This window comes from Passer montanus, unplaced genomic scaffold (assembly GCF_014805655.1).
Source record: "Passer montanus isolate IOZ18808 unplaced genomic scaffold, ASM1480565v1 scaffold115, whole genome shotgun sequence".
NCBI lineage: Eukaryota > Metazoa > Chordata > Aves > Passeriformes > Passeridae > Passer > Passer montanus.
This window is the reverse complement of record NW_024358167.1, coordinates 691,412-710,046: the sequence shown is the minus strand read 5'-3', so window position 1 is coordinate 710,046 and position 18,635 is coordinate 691,412. Positions and strand designations below refer to the sequence as shown.

The 18,635-nt window shown below is 51.3% G+C and overlaps 1 protein-coding gene across 1 annotated transcript in view; it reads right to left on the bottom strand.

Annotated features, from left to right (window-relative positions):
• Positions 1 to 18,635, bottom strand: part of EPHB1 (EPH receptor B1) — a 77,853-nt gene that overhangs the window by 31,324 nt on the left and 27,894 nt on the right. The window contains exon 3 of the mRNA XM_039696900.1: positions 17,026 to 17,707. Within this exon, the coding sequence (XP_039552834.1) occupies positions 17,026 to 17,707 (682 nt within the window). The remainder of the gene's footprint in view (positions 1 to 17,025; positions 17,708 to 18,635) is intronic.

Below are 18,635 nucleotides of genomic sequence, written 5' to 3'. Positions count from 1 at the left end.
CAGATTCTTTGGAGGAGCAGGAAGGGGAGCAGTAGAACCAGGGAACAGCCACCTGTGTTTTAATGGAAGAGGATGGAGGAGGGAAGGAGGATGATGAGAGGATTGCAGTGATATGAACAAGCCTCAGTTCAAAGCTTGAGGGCATGTTGGTGGGTTGGCTGAAGAGGTTTGTTAATGTTTAATTACAATTGATCCGAGTGATGCTTTGTCAAAACACCTGAACATGGCACCCTGCACCCCAGTGTCCACAGGTTTCCGTTATCACTTTGCTTATCCACAAATTCCTGTAATCTGCAGGCACGTGGCTCTTAATTGCTATTATTACCAATTAGCTTTTCTCTCCTGTAATTACACTGTGCTTGCCCAAAGCCTCCCACAGTTTCAGGGAGGTGGATGCCTTCTCCTCCCTCCCAAATATGCTGTGGGTGCAGCGCTCCCCTCTGGCTGCTGCCCGTGTGTCCCCTCTCTCTGGGGGAGCTGAACCATGAACCTCATACTGAAAACACAGCACAGACCCCCAGGGCCCTGCAATGCCATGGTGGGATCCATAATCCCTCACATGGCAAACTTACAGTCCAAGTGCAAGGCTCAGATGGAGGACTTGAGCCCAGGAGGGAGCAATAAATCACCCCACTAATGGCCAGGGCAACATTTGCCCTAATTTAAGGGCTGCTCCAAGAGCTTCCCAGAGCTGGCAAGGTCTGCATCCATGCTAGTGTGTCAGAAAAGTGCAGGATGAGGCTCTGCCTCAGCTTTCCCTGTGGGAAGGGGCTTTTTCTGCCACTGCCCAGGCTATGGCACAGCCTGCATCTCTTCAGCCCAGAGGAGAATTAATTGATTGTTGATTATGGGGGCTGGATAAGATTAATGATGTGCTTAACTATCCATTTCCTCACATTTAGGCACCAGGGGTGTGTTTGTAAATGCTGAGGCACAGAGCTCCTCCGTGCTGCTCGGCAGGGAGGATGCTCAGCACTTAACCCCCCCACAATCCAAAGCTGCCCACGGATCCATCATCCTGCCTGCACACCAGGAATGTGGCACATCCCAGGTGTCAGTTTGCCAGCAGGACTCCTCTTCCAGGGCTGACATGTCTGGGGGTGGGAGAGAACATCATTGAGGGGCTGGTGAAGCTCAGGCTTCTTGCAGCGAGATGTCATCAGTGGAAGTTTGGGGAAAAATAGCTGCAAGTCACTGTCACATCCAAGGGGTGACTGTAAGGACGTGGCCACAGGGCTGGATACAACTGGGACTCCCAGCCAGAGCTGAACCTCTCCTATCCCCCTCTCAAAAGCTCAGAGGAGGGTCACATCTCTCTCACAAGGCAAACACTCAGTGAAGGCTCCACAAAGCTGTGTCCCCACTGCCACCTCGCTCTGCAGCTCCCAGAATCACAGAACCTCAGAATCTGAGAATAACAGAATCCCAGAATCTGGGAATGACAGAACCTGGGAATCACAGAACCTCAATCTGAGAATAACAGAATCCCAGAATCTGGGAATCACAGAACCTCGGAATCTGAGAATGTCAAAACCACACAATCACAGAACCACAAATATGCTGAGTTGGAAGGGATCCCCAAGGATCATCAATCCAGCTCCTGGCTCTGCACAGGCACCAGAACAATCCCACCCTGTGCATCCCTGAGAGCATTGTCCAAATGCTCCTGGAGCTCTGGCAGCCTTGGGGCTGTGCCCATTCCCTGGAGAGCCTGGGCAGTGCCCAGCAGCAGGATGGATTATGGAAGCACTCGTGGCACACAGCAGCACTATGAGAGTTTTTCACTGCTTAACACTCTCCTGTATCCTGCATCATTGTATTCCAGGTGCCAGGAGTCCTAGAAAGAGCCAGAGATAAGCAGGATCTCTCAGCTCATCCATCCCTGCTCCTGCCCGAGGCAAGCCACCATCACAGCCTCTGTGGAAAGGGTGCAAGTGTGGGGATATTCAAGCATGGGGGTATCCAAGCATTTCACTCTCAAACTAAATCCTCTCAGTTAGCACCTGGAACTTGCACTTTTTAATTACTCTCTCAGGGAAGCTTAAGTCAAAAGAGAAAAAAAAAAAAAAAGAAGAAAGGAAGAAAGAAAGGAGACATTGCCCCTACATTAACTTGCTCTAAAGCTCCCTGGGGATGCAGAGTGGCATTTTTCCTTCTCAGATTTTAAAACAGGAGCTTCTCCAAGGAATTACAGATTCAGCAGCGATTCAGAGAGCCCTGACCTGCCCAAACCTCACCAGCACCCAGCAAACCAAGTCAGCAGTGCCTCATCCATCCCACACCCCTCTGACCCTGCTATGGCAGAGCTAACCCCATTTTCCAGGTATCCCCAAATTCATGCTTGATTTGGGTTTCCTTTTGGGTCCAGGGCAATCCCAGTGTCTTTGAGCACACCTGTGGCACTCTGGCACAGCAGGTGATGAGAAGCTGTGTTAGAAGCAGCCATGCTGCACAAGATGATGCCCTCAAGCAAGCTGGAGGTGTGGAGAGCACTGTCAGGTGCAAAGGCACTAAAGAGCCTGGATGATCCAGCCTTGCTCCAAAAACATATGTGGAAGCACCTACCAGCACCCCTGGGAGATGGGCAGCAGGGTTTGAGGACAGCACAGCTCAGGAAAAAAGGAGAAACTGTGGCTCACTGCATTTGCAGCCTGCCAGAAAGAGATTCAAGGCCCCACTTTCTGCAAACAATAATTTATCTTTAAGAAAAAATACTGGTGCCTCAATCCAACACCTTGTGCACAAGGCTCATAATTTTTTGAAGAAACTCCCAAAAAGGGGGAGGAGATGTTTGCTAGAAACCCCTTGTGCATTTTGTAGACACCATCAACACCGAATCTGTCTTTAAATACATTAAAAATTAAAATAAGAAAAAAAAAATCAGTTTTTCAGCCTTCAAACTGGTTAGCCCCAGAGAGGGGTGCTTTAAAACACTCTCCTTGCCATGCTGCTGTCACCCTGAGTGGCCAAGGTGCCAGCTAGGACACCCTCCCAGACACTGTCAGCTGAGAGACACCACCCAGGCAAACAAACACCCACATAAAGTTGTGTGCCACAGCAAGTGTCATCGAGAGGATGCTGTGACTACAGGGGCAGGCACTTGGCACAGCTTCCCAGGGCTCCTGCTTGCCCCTGGGGCAGTGCCAGGGGCACTGCTGGCACTGTGTTCCCTGGGGACCCTGAGCTGCCACCCAGCCCCTGCACTTGGGCTTCAGTGCTTTGATATGATGATGACACAGGCAGCAGGTTGGGGGGAAAAGCAGCAGGATTGGGCAGGTTGTCACCCACAGGCAGGGGCTGTCATCTCCCACCTTCAAAGGGTGACAAGGGCGCTGCTTTCCCAGCCTGCTTTCATCTCCCTCGTTATCCTCCCTGCACTCATCCAGGCAGGGAGCAGGCACATGCTGCCAGGGGTTTAATTGCATCCCTGCACGGTGCTCTCCTGTCATCCCTTCCCTCCTGCCTCTCTGTTGGGGAGGGGGCTGCCAGCTTGTTTTGGGAGGATTTTGCCCCCATACCTACTTCATAATGATCTGGTTGCCTTTATTATATTAAGCCAAGTGTTTCTCCAGGAACAGCTCAGCCCAGCAGGCAGCCAGCAGTGCCAGGGGGGCTCTGCCATGCCACCCTCCACCAGGCATCCACTAATTAATCCTGAGAGCCTTCCATACTGGCAGCAAAGCCAAGCCAGGAGAGCTGGAAGGGTACCTGCATGCTGCCTTCCTGACCACGCCAAGGAGACTCAGGCCTTAAACATCCCATCAGGCACCAAATCCCAGCATCCAGGCCCTGGCGTAGGGAGCAGAGCGTGACCCAGGTGGAGGAACAGGCAAGTCCAAGCCCTGAAGTATCCTCTTGCTCCCAAAGGAGGGAGCTCAGCACAGCACCCCAAACCATGCCAGAAACCACAGCACATGAGGACAGGACAGCCCAGCAGAGCCTTGTCCCCAGATCCTTGTCCTAAACCCTCTTTTTGGTGCAAACTTCACCATTTTGTAGCCAAACACACAAATTTTGTATCACCCAGAGATGCTCCTGCCTCGGGGCCACCCGAATTACAAACAGCACCTGCCCCATTGTGTTCCCTTCTTTCAGCACTGTCTAGGCAGAAACTCATGAGATAAACTCATGAGATAAACATGAGCTTCCCAGCATCGGGGCTGGCATCCTGCAGGCACGGGCTCCATCTCTCCCTGCTCCGCGTGATGCAGCTGCTTAATTAAACCAGCCCTCTGCCTCGGGAGGAATAGGCTTAGATCCGCCCTGGGACACATGTAAATTAAAGTCAGAGCTGGCCTGCCATGGTTTATTCATGGAGGGAAGTAAAATTCAATGTGGTTTTACCTTTCTCAGGCTTTTTTTTCTCTACTTTTCTTCTCATGGATGAGAAACAAATTGGAGCAGGGCAGGATTTCAAAGGTGCTTGCAGGGTAGGGAGCTGTGCAAGGCATATTGGAGGCAACAGGAGTGGATGCATGCCTGCTCACCTCTCCCAAAAACCCACCCCTTGCCCCAGAGGAGCAAATACCTGGTTGATGGAGCGAGGTGCTCACAGACTGAAATGCTCACCAGAGTAAGCCGCACGTGCTTCACTGGAAGTAAAATGCAGTCCATGCTCACCCAGAAGCAGTTTTCCTCCAGAAAGGCTTACTTGGAAAAATTAAGGGTCTCTGGATGCAAGGGAGCTTCAATTCCAACTGTTTAGGTGACATCATGGCCCTAAACAAGGAGTTTAAGCCTCGAGCAGGGCATGGATGCAGCTGGTTCAGGCTCCCACGTGCCTGCAGCATCCCAACAGGTCCATGCTCACCCATTTAATCACCACTCTGGGCTCCACTCTCTCTCTGTTTTTCACGGATGGGAGGATTTTGAAGGTCTGAAGAGAAAATCTGTCCCAGATGGATGGGAAGAGAGGAGCAGGCACGCCCTGGGCAGACGGCGCCGTGGGGCTGCCAGCTTGCCACGGAGCAGGGAACTCACTTCACTCTCCAGAACAGCCAGAGGGGGGAAGAAACCCAACATTTGTCATGGTCACTTTTCCAAATCACTGTTCTCCCACTCAGGTTTTGTTTTGTCTTAGTTTCCACTTGACTCCAGGCTCACTGCCCAGTCCCATGCCACAGCTCCCTGACCACAGCTCCACTTCCTCACCACAAACCAGCCACTTTGAGTGATTAAACTGAATAAATTAATCAAACTCCAGACAGCTCACACACATACACAGGGAGGTTCACAGCAGAGCGAGCAGCAGACACATGGCCATGGCAGTACCAGGCACAGGCAGCTCCTCATCATCCTTACTGCCCCAGCTCATTATTCTGAGTCCACAAATGAAAGGGGGATGAAGTTGTCATCAAGGATTTGATGCTATTTAACCTCCTCATATTCTTCTTTAAAAAGAGATTTAGCAGCTGCAGCCTGGCACAGGCTCTTCCCTCTGGCATCCCTGCAAGCAGGAGCTTCCAGTGCCTAAAGGGGCTCCAAGAGCCTGGAGTGACAGGGCAAGGGGGAAAGGCTTTACATGGACAGAGGACAAGGTTAGACTGGATATTGGAAAGAAATTCTTTGGTGGTGAGGCTCTGGCACAGGCTGCTGTGGCTGCCCCATCCCTGGAAGTGTCCAAGGCCAGTGTCCCCCCACCATCAGTCACCCACAATGAACCTCACAACAAGTTTGGAGTAAAAATATGGGGGACTGAGATCCAGGCCAGGACTTATGTTCCAAAATCACAGCCCCTAGAGATGCTCTACCCCCAGTCCAGGCATCAGGCTCCATGGAGAAATATTTTTTCCCCCCTCGTGAACCACAGCAATGTTAAACTCCAGAGCTCCCAGACACAGACTGGAAGAGCCAATGCTTCCATGTGCCACCTAGCCCAGGATATTGTGTTCACCCCTCAATGCCTGCATGAGCTCTTGAGCCACCTCATCCACAGGGAAGTGCAAGGGCACAAAAATTCCTGAAGGATCTCCAGGAGAAGCTCTTCCCCCAGGTACAGGGGCTGTGGTTAGAAGCCCCCTGAAAAAGATGCATCTTTCCTTTGCAGCTAGGGATTTTGGGAACAACCAATGCCGCTCCATAATTCCAGCCCCTCTTCTGACTGGGAAAGTGGGACGGCATCGCACTGGGCTCCCCAAAGCGCAGTCCCCTCCTGGCTGGGAAGCAAACATCTCCCATCCCTAACAGAAACTAATTAAGCACCTCTTCCTCCTTCTCCAGCTCATGCCACGCAGTGTCCCCTCAATCTAGAGAACATCAAGTGCTCATTAATTACGTCTGAAGTGGTTCCTCATTAGTGCTGACACCGCAAAGAAGAGTCACCCCAGGATGGGGCTGGGGAGAGTTTCAGCCACAGGGCCAGGCAGGGGACATGGGGACACGCAGCTTCCCTGTGTCCCTGCCACAGCACTGCAGGAAACTGTGCCTTGGGTCACACTGGGGTGGGGAGATGTCCCAGCATGGAGCAGGACATTGCCACCCTGGTGGAGATGAGCTCTGGGGGGCTGTGGTTTGGCTGGCTGCTCAAGGACTATGCCCAGGAATAGAATTGCCATGGGAGGACATCCCAGCCAAGGCACATTCCTCATCCACCCCAAGAGTGCCATGCAAGGAATTAATTAGAAAAACAATTAAGAGAGCTTCCCAATGAATATTTATAGCAGAGCAAGCCATAATTACTATTCCTTGGAGGAAAGGCGCCCTCCTACCCAGCTGCAGACAGGAGAGAGGACACACAGCACCAGCAAGGGTGGCACCTTTGAAAAGCCCTTCCAGCCAAACCATTCCATGACTCCCACACTGGGTCACCCCTATGCCACAGTGGGGAGGGCAGGCAACCTGCTCTAGAGCTCCTGGACAGGAAAGGACCTCCTGCAAGCAGTGTGAACACTCTGGCACTGCCCATTTTGGTGCCAACACGGGACAGGACAGATGCCCAGAGCTGCAGGGTGGAACAACACTCACTGACCCCACCTCTGACTCCAGACAGCTTCCCCCTGTCTAAATCTCCACCTAAATTTCTATGCTGGTGATAGCAACAAGCTGGCACAAAGGAGTGGTCTCCTCCATCCTCAACATCTGCTACACATAAGTCAAAGCCACCTGAGATTGCAGGGATTTACTGTACATAGGCAGCTCTGGAAGCTTTTCTTAGCTGTGAAATATAATTTGCACCTTGGGCTCTCTAAGAATAAGTTGTCTTCAATAATAACACACGATTAAGAGCTCAGGAGCAGATCCAGTGTAAAGCAGGAGATCTGTGATAATCCCAGGTCTCTCCTATCACCCCCCAACAGCACTGCCACCCTTGCCTGCCTGGTGTGCTGAAACAGATGTCCATGGCAGAACCAGGAGTTTTGGGTTTAGCCAGAGAATGACAATGCCTGGAAACACCCAGAGAACCTTTCTGCCATGCCCATAACCATTTCAAATTCCCTGTTTTGTATCAGTGCAAAACCCATAAACATCAAAGTAATCCCTGCTTGTGAAGAGGGTGACCAGGTCCCTCTGCACCATGGACAGGACACATGCCAGTGAGCACCAACCCCTACCAAAGCTATGTTCCCTGCCAGGGCAGATCTGTTGAACCTGCATGCAATATGTACTATAATAAAGTACAAAATAAAAAATAGAAGTGTAAGTCAATATCGTGTCTCTCCTCAAGGGCAATTTCCTCTCTGGGCTGCAAACCCAGCAAAGCTGCTTGAGCCAGGATAGAAATTCAATTCATAATTCCCCCTGTATATAATTTTCCAGGATGTCCCTGCTTTTACAGACAAATTTTGCACAGCAAAGTCCAAAGACCAGACCTGAGGTTGGAGCTCTCCACCTCCAGCTGGGCACACAGTTTTGTGCTCCACAACCCCCGCCCAGAACAGCAAGGCAATGGCCACGATACACAGAGTATCATTATATCATTTCAGAAGGCTTCAACCTATACACAATAACAGCTTACCACTCCAGAAGGCTTCAAGCATTGGCCCTTCTTGTTGTCTAGCCCAACCTTTTATCCCCTCCTGTTGATGCCCTGCCCCTGTGTGCCCTCTGCTCCCTTTGGAGGTTGCTCAGTGCCCCTGGGCACTCCATGGCTCATTGCTGTCAGTGCTGCTCACAGCTGTGCCCACTGGGGATGAGGCTCAGCCCCACCCCAATCACCACAAACTGTGTGCCTGCAGCAGAGCTCTGCCTGCACCCACCAGAGCATCACCCCAGAGAGGCCCCAGGGAGGGAAGGGATGAGACAAGGACAGCACTATCCCAGGAATTGCTCTCTGCTCATAGGGGTGGTGCTGCTGGGAGCCCAGCCATGTTCAGACAGGATGCAGCCACACTGAGAGCACCAAGGGGACCAGCTCCTACCCCAGCTCACAGCTCACCTGCCTCATATCCACTGCATAAAATAAACGTGACACAAGCAGATGAGTCCTGGGCTGAACACATTAACAAAGCAATGAAGCTCCCTCTGTCGCTATAGGACACAAAATAAAACTACGTGGACCCTAGAACCTCCGAGGTAAAAAGAAGGGAAGTTTAATTTCTGACTCCAACATTTACAGACTTTCAAAAGTGACAGTGGATTGAAGGATGAAAATGCCAATGACACTGGACAAACTAATAGTCCATCAAATTTCTCCTCCTTCAGTAAAGAATGTAAAACTGTAATTATTTACATAAAACGGCGTGAGAAAGTTTGTTACAAGAATGTAAACAACAGAAGGCTTGGAAGAACTTAGAAGAATAGGGCGACATCCATCCATGCCATTACTGAAATTTTCATGGCTGCTGCTGGAGCCTAGGGTGGGAGAACAGCAATTCCCCCCTGGGATGGGTGCAGAACTTAATTTGGGGTGCCCACAGCTCTGGTCTGATGCTCCCACAGCGCAGGCACGGCGGTTCCTTGGCCGTGAGAGCTGGCTGAAGACGGATGGGTTTTCCCATGGCTCCTCCAAGGCTGTTTGAGAACACTCTGATTTAATCACCCCGCTCCTCTCTCCACGCACCCTCTGCCACCTGAGGCACCAGGCGTGACAAATGGCCGCTTGTGCCACGCTCGGAGCCGACACCCGCGGCACCGCTCCGTTTGTCACCACCCGAGCGCGCGGCGGGGCTCCAGAGGGGAGCAAATTAAACCCTCGCTGTCTGCACTGATTGCTTTTCCCTCATCCCAGCGGGCTCCATCCTTCCTCAGCACTGTCCCAGCTGGCACATCCAACCCACACCAACCTCCTCAGACAGCCAGGGCAACTCGTTCCACCCGGTCCACGGGTTTTTCACCACTCTGGGTCTCCCGCTTATTAAAACATCATCAGTGAAGGGCTGTTTCCCCAAACAGGGGTTGCAGGAGACCCACAAAACCCAACTGCAGCCCAACTCAGCTTCCAAAAGATGCCTTGCACAGGGGAGTGGTGATGAGTTATCTCATGGCTTGAGGGGGAAAATCCATTATTATTATTATTATTATTATTATTATTATTATTATAGAATCACAGAACCATTAGGTTAGAAAAGCCCTTCAAGGTCATTGACTCCAAACATTAACCCAGCATGGCCAAGGCCACCACTAAACCATGTCCCCAAGTGCCACATCCACAAAGCTTTCTAACACTTCCAGGGATAGTTATTCCATCACTTCCCCGGGCAGCCTGTTTCAGGGCTTGGCAGCTCTTTTGCTGAAGAAATTTTCCCTAATTCCCAATCTAAACCTCTTGAGGCTATTTCCCCTTGTCCTGACCCTGTTCCCTGGCAGCAGAGCCCAACCCCCTGAGATGTCCCCTCCTGTCAGGAGTTGTGCAGAGCCAGAAGGTTCCCCCGAGCCTCCTTTTCTCCAGGCTGAGCCCCTTTCCCAGCTCCCTCAGCCACTCCTGGTGCTCCAGTCCCTTCCCCAGCCAGGGTAAAAAACTATTTTTTTAATGTTTTAAATTATTGCTGTTATCCTGCTGGGAGAAACACTGGCTCCATGGGCTGTAGGGTGCAGCACAACCCCAAACATGGGTGAGATTCCCACCCCTTGGCAAGCAAACCACAGCAAGAAGAGCCATTCCCAAAGGAGTTATCTCGTGACTGCAAAAAGAAACCACAACAAAAAAACCAACAACCCAACAAAAAAGCAAAAAGGAAAAAGTTATAGAAAGGCTTGAAAAGGCCCTGGCTGAGTCACTGGGTTTGCCAGGTGCTGGCTATTTGCAAACAAGGGTGAAACAATGCGGGTGCCGGACATGGGCCGGATCTGGCGCTTCCTTGCGGCTCTCCCATTGTCCAGGAGAACAATCCCTGCTCCTGCTGGACAGCAAAGGCAGCAGGGTGAGAGCCAGGTCTGGCTGAGTGCAGAAGGCTGGGAAAGATGGGTGGGTTTCACAGCCCACTGCCGCAGGGACACGCACACACGGAGCTCTGCACCCCAAAATTCCCCCAAAAAATTATTTTCCCCGGGCTCTTCAGCTACTACAGGAAGTTTCCTAAATGGATCATTAACAGAACAAGGGTTTGGAAGCAGTTTTATGCCTCCATTTGAAAACAGTCACAAGGAAAGACCCTTAGGTGAGTGGGAAAATCAAAGGAGGATTTTTCTTCCTGTTTTGAGGCTGGAATCAATGTTATTAACACTCAGAAGTTCTCATGGTAGGGAAGAAAAATACGTATATGGCCCATGAAGCAATTTAAGGAGGAAAAAAATTGATAAGCGGGGAAAAAAAATCCACAGATGGAAGCTAATCTCTAATTCCTCTGAGGTCACTGCTGCAACAGTCCAGCTGGGGAATCCCAACCCTGCAAGGCTCACTTGGTCCCCACTCACACCTTGCCTGGGGTATTTTCTGTGTTTCTCCCTTTTTTCTCCTTCAGACGGGCCTGGATCACAGGGATGATGTGGGGACAAGGACAGGGAGTGGTGGCTGTGGTGCCCAAGCCTCTTCCCCCACAGCAGCCAAGCCTCGTGGACCCTCCCCATCCCTGTGCTGGGGGAAGGAGAAAGGCCTGAATTCACCAGAGGCACATTTGGGCTAATAATGTCTAATTAAGAGTTTCATTAAAACCCATCACACTCATTAGAAAAAAAAGTTAACAAGGTTTTCTGGACACTTTCCTTGCAAAATTATTACGGAGGTTAATGGATGCCTTCACTAAGGCATAATTTAGGAAAAATCACACTTTTTTTTTTCTTTTTCTCTCTCCTTTTTTTTTTTTTCTTTTTTTTTTTCTTTGTGATTCCACTGTTTCTCCTCCACAGTGTGGCCGTGGTAAAACTGGGCTGCCTGTTCCACCCAGTGGTGGAAGCCGGGAGATCGCTTCCAGGCAAAGGCAAAGCCCCTCCAACAAAGGGGAGCATCCCTCTCCCTCTCTCCATCCCTCCCTCCCCCTCCCTCTCCCTCCCTGCTGCCGGCAGGATTCGGCAGGAGCTGGCAGAGCTGCCACTTCCCAGCACAGCCCGAGCAGGGAGAGAGGCTTGGGCTGATGCAGGATGGGAGAGGGGCAGGAAACTTGATATTGTGCCAAAAAACAAAAACAAAAGGGAAAAAAAAAAGAAAAGAAAAAAAAAGGAGAAAATGGCAGTCAGAGGTCTGTGGCTCAGCTAAGCCTGAAATAAAACATCCCCTGGACATTTTTGATGCCGTTCAGGGTGGAAAGTGCCTCATCTGCCCAGATTTGTGTCTAAAAGCAGCTTTTGGGATGGTTAGTGGGGTTGGGTCACAGGTGCCCAAGCCCCAGGGAGCAGAGGCACAGCAGCGCACAGGCAGGAGCAGATCCACAGCCCCAGCGTGCTGACATTGCCCAGCCGTGGGATACTGGGCAGGAGGAAAGCTTGAAATCCCAATTCTAACCCTCAGGGAAACGTTTTCCCTGGAAAAACACTTAAATCATCCTGAGCATCACTCCTGTCTACCCAGCTGCCAGGCAGAGACCCCCAATGTGCATCAGCTGTTTGTCCGCAGGTTTGGAAAGGTTTGGGAACAAACTGGTTGGCCTAAGCCTGGTCCCCAGTAAAGAGCTTCAGGAAGTGCTGATGGTTTTTAAGCCCAAATATTTATTTTTTGTCCCCAGCCCTTGTTCTACCTGGCCCACTCTGGGATGCTGCTGGCCCCATCCCATGCCGTGCTAAACCAAATCCAAGCGCAGGTGGAAGGAGAGAAGGGCAGGGCAACCACTTTAATTTTACCTCTTTGTTTTTCCCCTCCTGCTTTAGAGGTTAAACCTAAAAAAAAAAAGATAACTTGTAGGCCTGGAATGAGATGCTGGAGAGATGGGGAGGAGAGAAGTCAGTACAGAGGCTGGAAAGAAGATGATTTCCAGCCACGGGCAAGTGTATGGACCAGCAGATTGGAGAAGAAATAAAACATTAAGCCATTCTTAAAAGCCAAAAAAAGGCTTTTTTGCAGTCCCTGCCAATGCCTGGTGTGCTCACCCTGCCCCAGGCATCCAGACAGCTGGGCATGAAGCTGCAGCACACTGGGATGAGATAAATACAGCTAAAGGCACGGGGAGCAGGGTCCTGTGTCCCCATGACCTCCCTTGCTGCCATTTACCCATGGGACAAAACCTACATCACCTTCATCACCCAAAGAAAACCTCTCCTGGGCACCCCAAAATGGTGCAGGGGCATCAGGCTGGACCATGGAGCAGGGAAAAGGCAGGCAAGGGCACAGCCAGAGCCCAAAAATTCCCAGTTCTCAATACAAGCAACAATTTCATTGTGAAAATGTGACAATTCCCTTGTTTTAACTGATAGCAAATTGTCCTACTACTAATTGCAAAATGCTTGCAATTATTTTTAAAAAATCACTTTATAAATCACATTGTTTCCAGTCTCCTGTGATGGATAAGGAGAGGGAATCAATAATTATCCCCAGGGCTGCTCGGCAGGAGGGGAGGATAACAGGGGAGCCAGCATGGAGCTGCTCACTCCTCAACACTCAAGGTCGGACCTGCCCCTCCCGCTGCTCCTTTCCCGGATCCATTCCTCCACACAAAAGGCAGAAGGGAAGGACAAACACGGCAAGGAGGCAGAGCAATCAGAGGGATGCAGGAGATCAGGATAAACCCACAGAGAGCTTTGGCAAAGGCAGGGCAGAGCCCAGCACAGCGGTCAGCAGGTGAGGAAGGATGGGGACCTGGCTGGAGACGGGACAGGGGAGCAGCTGCTGTGTGGAAAGCCAGGGATGGCTGGAAGCACGGCTGCTTGGTGAGCAGCCTTTGCATTGCAGGCAGCTTTGCTCTTGTTTTGTGGGGTTTATTTTGATTTTTTCCCCCTGCCAGGTCCGATTTCCAGCTGCTGTAGCAGACAGGCCAGCAGCGGCAGATTGAACCCGCCAGCACAGGAATTTGCCAGGAGGGGAAAACTGAAAGTGAGACAAGGCTGGGAAGCAGCAGGACTGCTCTCTCACCCCTTCTTCCTGAGTTTATAAATACAACACAGAAATTCAGCACAAAGGTAGTTCAGTCCCAGACTTTTTCCTTCTCCATGCACCCGAGTTAGTGCCCGGCACTGGGGAGGTCAGAGAGAAAGCCAGCGTGATTCCAGCAGACAGAAACACAGTGCCCAGTCCTCCAACTCAAAAGGGATGAAAGCCAAGAGACACAACAGCCAACATTCTAGTGAGGGGTTCCTTTGCCATCATCAGGTTTCAAACACCAGGAGAGAAAGGGTTTAACAATCTTCCTTGAGGAGAAAAAGCGAAATCCACCCAGCCTGCTCATCCAAGGTTTCCCCCGCCTCCCAGTGATCCCTGCTGCCACCTTCCCTCCCACCTCCTCCCCAGCACCATGATGCATTGCCCCTTGACCACACAAGGAAGCCATAAAGCAGGGCTGAGGGACGGAGCAGAGCAAGACAAATGGATTTAATATCAGCCCGAGGAGAGCGTGGGCTCCCTCGCGCACCAAATGAATTATTCATTTGGGATTCGGGCAGAGCCTGCATCTCACACTGACCCACGGCCCCCAGGGGCACAGGGTGTCCAACAGGATGGGCTGGGCAGGCCACTGGGTTTTGGCATACAGCTGGGAGCTGTGCCAGGGAGTCTGTGCCAAAGCAGCCTGCGATGGGAACAAATAACGGGGCTGATCCACAGAGACAATTCCCCTCTCTCCCACGCCCACCCTGGCACAGGGGTGGTACCAGCACCACATCCCTCTCACCCAAAACAGGAGGATAATCTCCTCAGGGCTCAGAGTACCCCCAACAAAGATGACCTGTGGTGCCTGTGCCTCCCTTGAGCCGTAAGAGCCACTAAAAGCCGGGATTAATGAATCCCTGAGTGGCCCAAGCTCCACTGTCAGCACAAACCCACTCTGGTCTAGTGGCCCCATGGTAGGCACAGCCTCCTTCCCAGGGGAGCCAGGATGAGGCAGAGCTGGGGGAGCTAAACAATCCAACCCTATCTTTTTCCCCACCACGCTTAGGAATTAAGCCTATTTCTTCAGCCTTCAAATAGCGAGGGATTTTCCTTTTTTGTTTTTTTTTTCTCCTTGGTGACAATTCCCACAGGCTTGTTAAGTGTCTCATCTCAGGCTGATGAAGGCTTGGAGCAGATGTCAGGAGTATGTGCTTCCCAGGAGCCAGGGTACAATCCCAGCAGCTTCCCTGCCAGGCACACCAGGCAGAGGAATACAACCCCTTCCAAGAAAACAAAGTCAAACAGAAAACCAAGGAATTTTTATTTCTAGACTTTGCCGTGTAACACCTCCTGCCCACCAACCTTCATGAAGGGCAGCAGTGGGCTCAGGTCTTCCCTTGCCAGCTCCAAGGCCCGTGGGGATACAAGGAGGAGTTTAATGGCCAATGAACTACCACGGAGCCAGAGTCCAAGTAAAGGTCAGGCTTTTATTCAAAAGCAGTTAATTTTCCAAAATTCAAGATATAAACCCTGGATCAAGTTTTAGGAGGGGTTTTAGTGTACTTCCAGAGGATGGGGGATATATAGGATTTGGATTCCTCAGCAGCATTAAGCAGGGCTTTCAGACACACAGGTCTGCATTCAACCCCAGCCTCTTCTCTGTCCTCCTGACAAAGGAACTGGAAGATACTTGGAGCTCTCCTCCAGAGATAGCATCATACCAGCACCCATGGAATCATCAAACAGCACATTCCTGTCATCACAGACGTGCTTGGTGCCATTTAACACCTGCTTGTCCTGCACCCACAGCATACTCTGGTGCCTTTCAGGATCCTACATGCTGCCAGTCAATCTAAAAAGATATTCCTACTCCTTGGAGCTGCCAGGATCCCTTAATCTTTCCCTCAAGGAGTCTGAATACAAAGCACACTCCCCATGAAAAGGCAAAATGCTCACCAGGAGCTCAGCAGTTTCTCCTTGGGGATCAGTGCTGAGGAGTGGGAGCACAGCTGGAGACAGGCACCAAGGCACAGAAAACCCAACAAATCCCCAGTTTCCTGGGGTCTGCTTGGTGTAGCTTTGATGGCATGAATACTACAAAACCCTGGCGGGGTTTGCACAAGGAAAGGAAATAAAAAAAGCCATGGAGATGGGTCTAACACCCACTCTCAGGAGGTTTGCTCCCATGCCTCTCCTCCTGGTGTTGTCAACCCTCTGCCCTTCTCCAAGCATGAAGAAGGTGCATCACAGCCCTCCCAGGGGTCAGGAGCACTCCAGACCCCACCTTCCTCCAGCTGGCAGAGAGGTCAACACCACTAAAACCCAGAGTTTTACATTGTCACTGTTTTCCTCCATCTCTGGCAAAGTGACATTACTTCCCAATTCCAGTGTTTAGCTAAAATTAGTATTTGTTTTCCCATGATGAGAAATGTCATTTTGCCATACAACCATGTGTGCTTTCTGTGTGTTGGTTCAATAGCAGAGGAACGTCTCGCCAGAAACGCTCTGTTTGCAGAGAGCCCTCCCCCTGACTGAGAGCTTCAGCTCCTCACAGGAATCTCCTGGTGGGAGCAAAACCACCCTAAAGCTCAGCCACAAAACTCACAGGAATCCTCCAGCCATGCTGTTTGAGAAAGGATTCTGGGGGTTTCCTGGTTGTCAGAGCCCTGGCACAGGAAGGTGTCACCACCCCCACATTGGCCAGGTAGGAATGAGGCTTTGCGTGGTGAAAACCTACACAAGTTCCCAGGTTTAGACCAAACCATCACAGAAGCTTCTCCACAGCCTGAATCCCAGCTTTGCTATTTCCACATATGCAGAATTACAGGTGGAGAAGAAAACACCTTGAAGGACTCCCCAAGGAGCATCACAGCCAAGCCTGGTGGCACACACATTCTCCTACCTGCATCAAAAGAGATCCAAGTTGGATCTCTTCCCATCACAACCTGCCAAACCAGCCCTTAAGCACTTTGACCTTCTTCTTCCCAACCCTTCCCTGTCAGGAACCCTTCCTTTGAACCCAACCCTTCCTTGACCTTCTAGAAGCTATTTGGAACTGAGAAAACAGGGTGAGCAAAAAGCCCTCTCCCCTCCTTCCAAGCAGCATCCAAAACCAATACCTTAATTAGGGAGAGGAAAAGGAAAGGGCAGCCAATAGAAAAAAAACCCCAAGACTCCAATGGTATTTGGGAAGTATTCACCACAAGGGCAAAAGGAAACGAAAAGCAGTGAGCACTGTTTCCATATTTATAACCTCACACTGCAGGACTCCAGCAGACAGCAGCAAATGTGGCTGGGGAACCCAAAAACCAGCACAACAATTCGAATTAACACCAAGAATCACAACAGCCCCACGGCAGCCAGGTCTGATGGCAGCTGCCTGGCTCTGCCAGGGAAATAACGAGGCAGACGACAGAGGCTGTGTCCGGCGAGTGCAGCACTTTGAAGGCACCACAACACAGAGGTGACTTCCAGCAGGGTGGCAGTGGCACCAGCACTGCCACACTGCTCACCAGCGCTCTGCCACTGACCAGAGCACACCGGGAAACCACAAGCTGACCACTGCTCCCAAGCTCCTGCCTGCTCCCTGGAGCAAAACCACATCAAGGGAAGTCCTGCCTAGCGCACAAAACGGTTTGTTTGGGGACAAACGTTTTGCCCTAAAACGCAAAGGGCTTGTTGCCCAAAGCCACCCTTACCTCTGCAAGCCACGTTGTTCTCGGGCTCGTAGCCAGCCTTGCAGGTGCAGCGGCCGATGGGCACCATCCACTCGCCGTCGCCGTTGCAGTACAGCTTGATGGGCACGTCCACCTCCTCGGCGTTGGGGATGCAGGTGCCGCGCGCCGTCACCAGAGAGGTGCTCTCCGCACCCGTCATCGTCTCCGGGAAGATGGCGAAGTTCTGCACCACGCTGGGGCACTTCTTGAAGAAGACCCTGACAGACAGCAGAGACATGCAAGCCCCGTAGTCCTGGAAAGCCAGGTAAAAGCCATTGCGGGTCAGGGGCCCGAAACTTCTCACTTCCGTGTTCACCTTCATCAGCCGGCCCCCAAAGTCCACCTGGGAGAAGCTCTCGTCAGCAGCAATGGTGTCCACTTTGAGGTAGGGTGCCTCCGTCCAGAAGGCGGACTTCTTGGTGGCAATGACAGAGTCTGTCTCGTAGTAGTAGAGGTTGAAGGTCTCCTTGCAGGAGCCGGGCACGTTGGGGAGGCTGCTGCAGTCGCGCACAGTGAAGCGCATCTCGGTGTAGATGCGGTGAGCCCCGCGCCGGTTGATGAAGGTGGTGAGGAGCCAGTTGTTCTGGTTGGGCTCGAAGACGTTGCACACCTGGTACGTACGGATGGTGTTGAGGTTCTCGTCGTAGCCACTGACTTCTTCCCACTGCAGAAAGGAGCAGGGAGAAGTGGTGAGAGGGAGGAAGAGGGACCGGTGATGGCCGCTCACCCTGCACAGGGCAGGGCTGGGAGGACAATCCCAAAGCTCCAAAGGGGATGAGGAATGTGGTTATGGGCACACAATGTGATGCACATGCAGAACAACCAACCAGGCCAGGACCAGAAGAAACCCCCACCCTCTTACCCCTCCACACCTCTGCCCATTGCTCCCAATTGATGTTAAAACATCTTTTTCACATGGGCAACTGCCTTATCTGCCCTGAGAGGATGTAAAAATGGGAAGAAAGACAGCCCAGGCATCTGGAGGCAGGAGGGAAGGCAGCACATGAGGCTACAGCTTCATTAAAGGCTGAGCCAGCACGTGGGCTGGAGAGTGAGCCTGACCCCGAGCTCCTGGCACAACGGGATCATTTCCCCCAGCAAAGAAAACCAACTAAATAAAACATTACTGCTGTGGAGAGAGGGAATATAGATTCGCAATTCGATTTATAGAAGGGCATTAATATAATCCAGGCTACAATTTCAATTAAGGGACAGCAGCAAACTGTGAATAGTCTATGATGGCATTAGAGTCCTACAGACAGATTTACAGCCTCATAATCCATTCATTTTAACTAATCCATGTTTACAGTCTCCTCATAACAGCATTATTCATATGGCAATCTTTAAGCAGCTCCCTCAGTATCAGGGATAATTTCCAGGAGCAAAGCTGCAGCAGCGTTCACGCCTGTGTTTACACAGGGCACCACAGGTGATGCCACCCTGCCCTGTCACGCTGAGTCCTGACAAGGTGAAGCACCACAGATTTTTCCCTTCTTCCCTTTTCCACTGAACAATCACATTTCTCAACCCATCCCCAAGCTTCCCTCCTGTGAACCACAGCCTTGATGTAACAAAACACCGGTTTTTGTTTT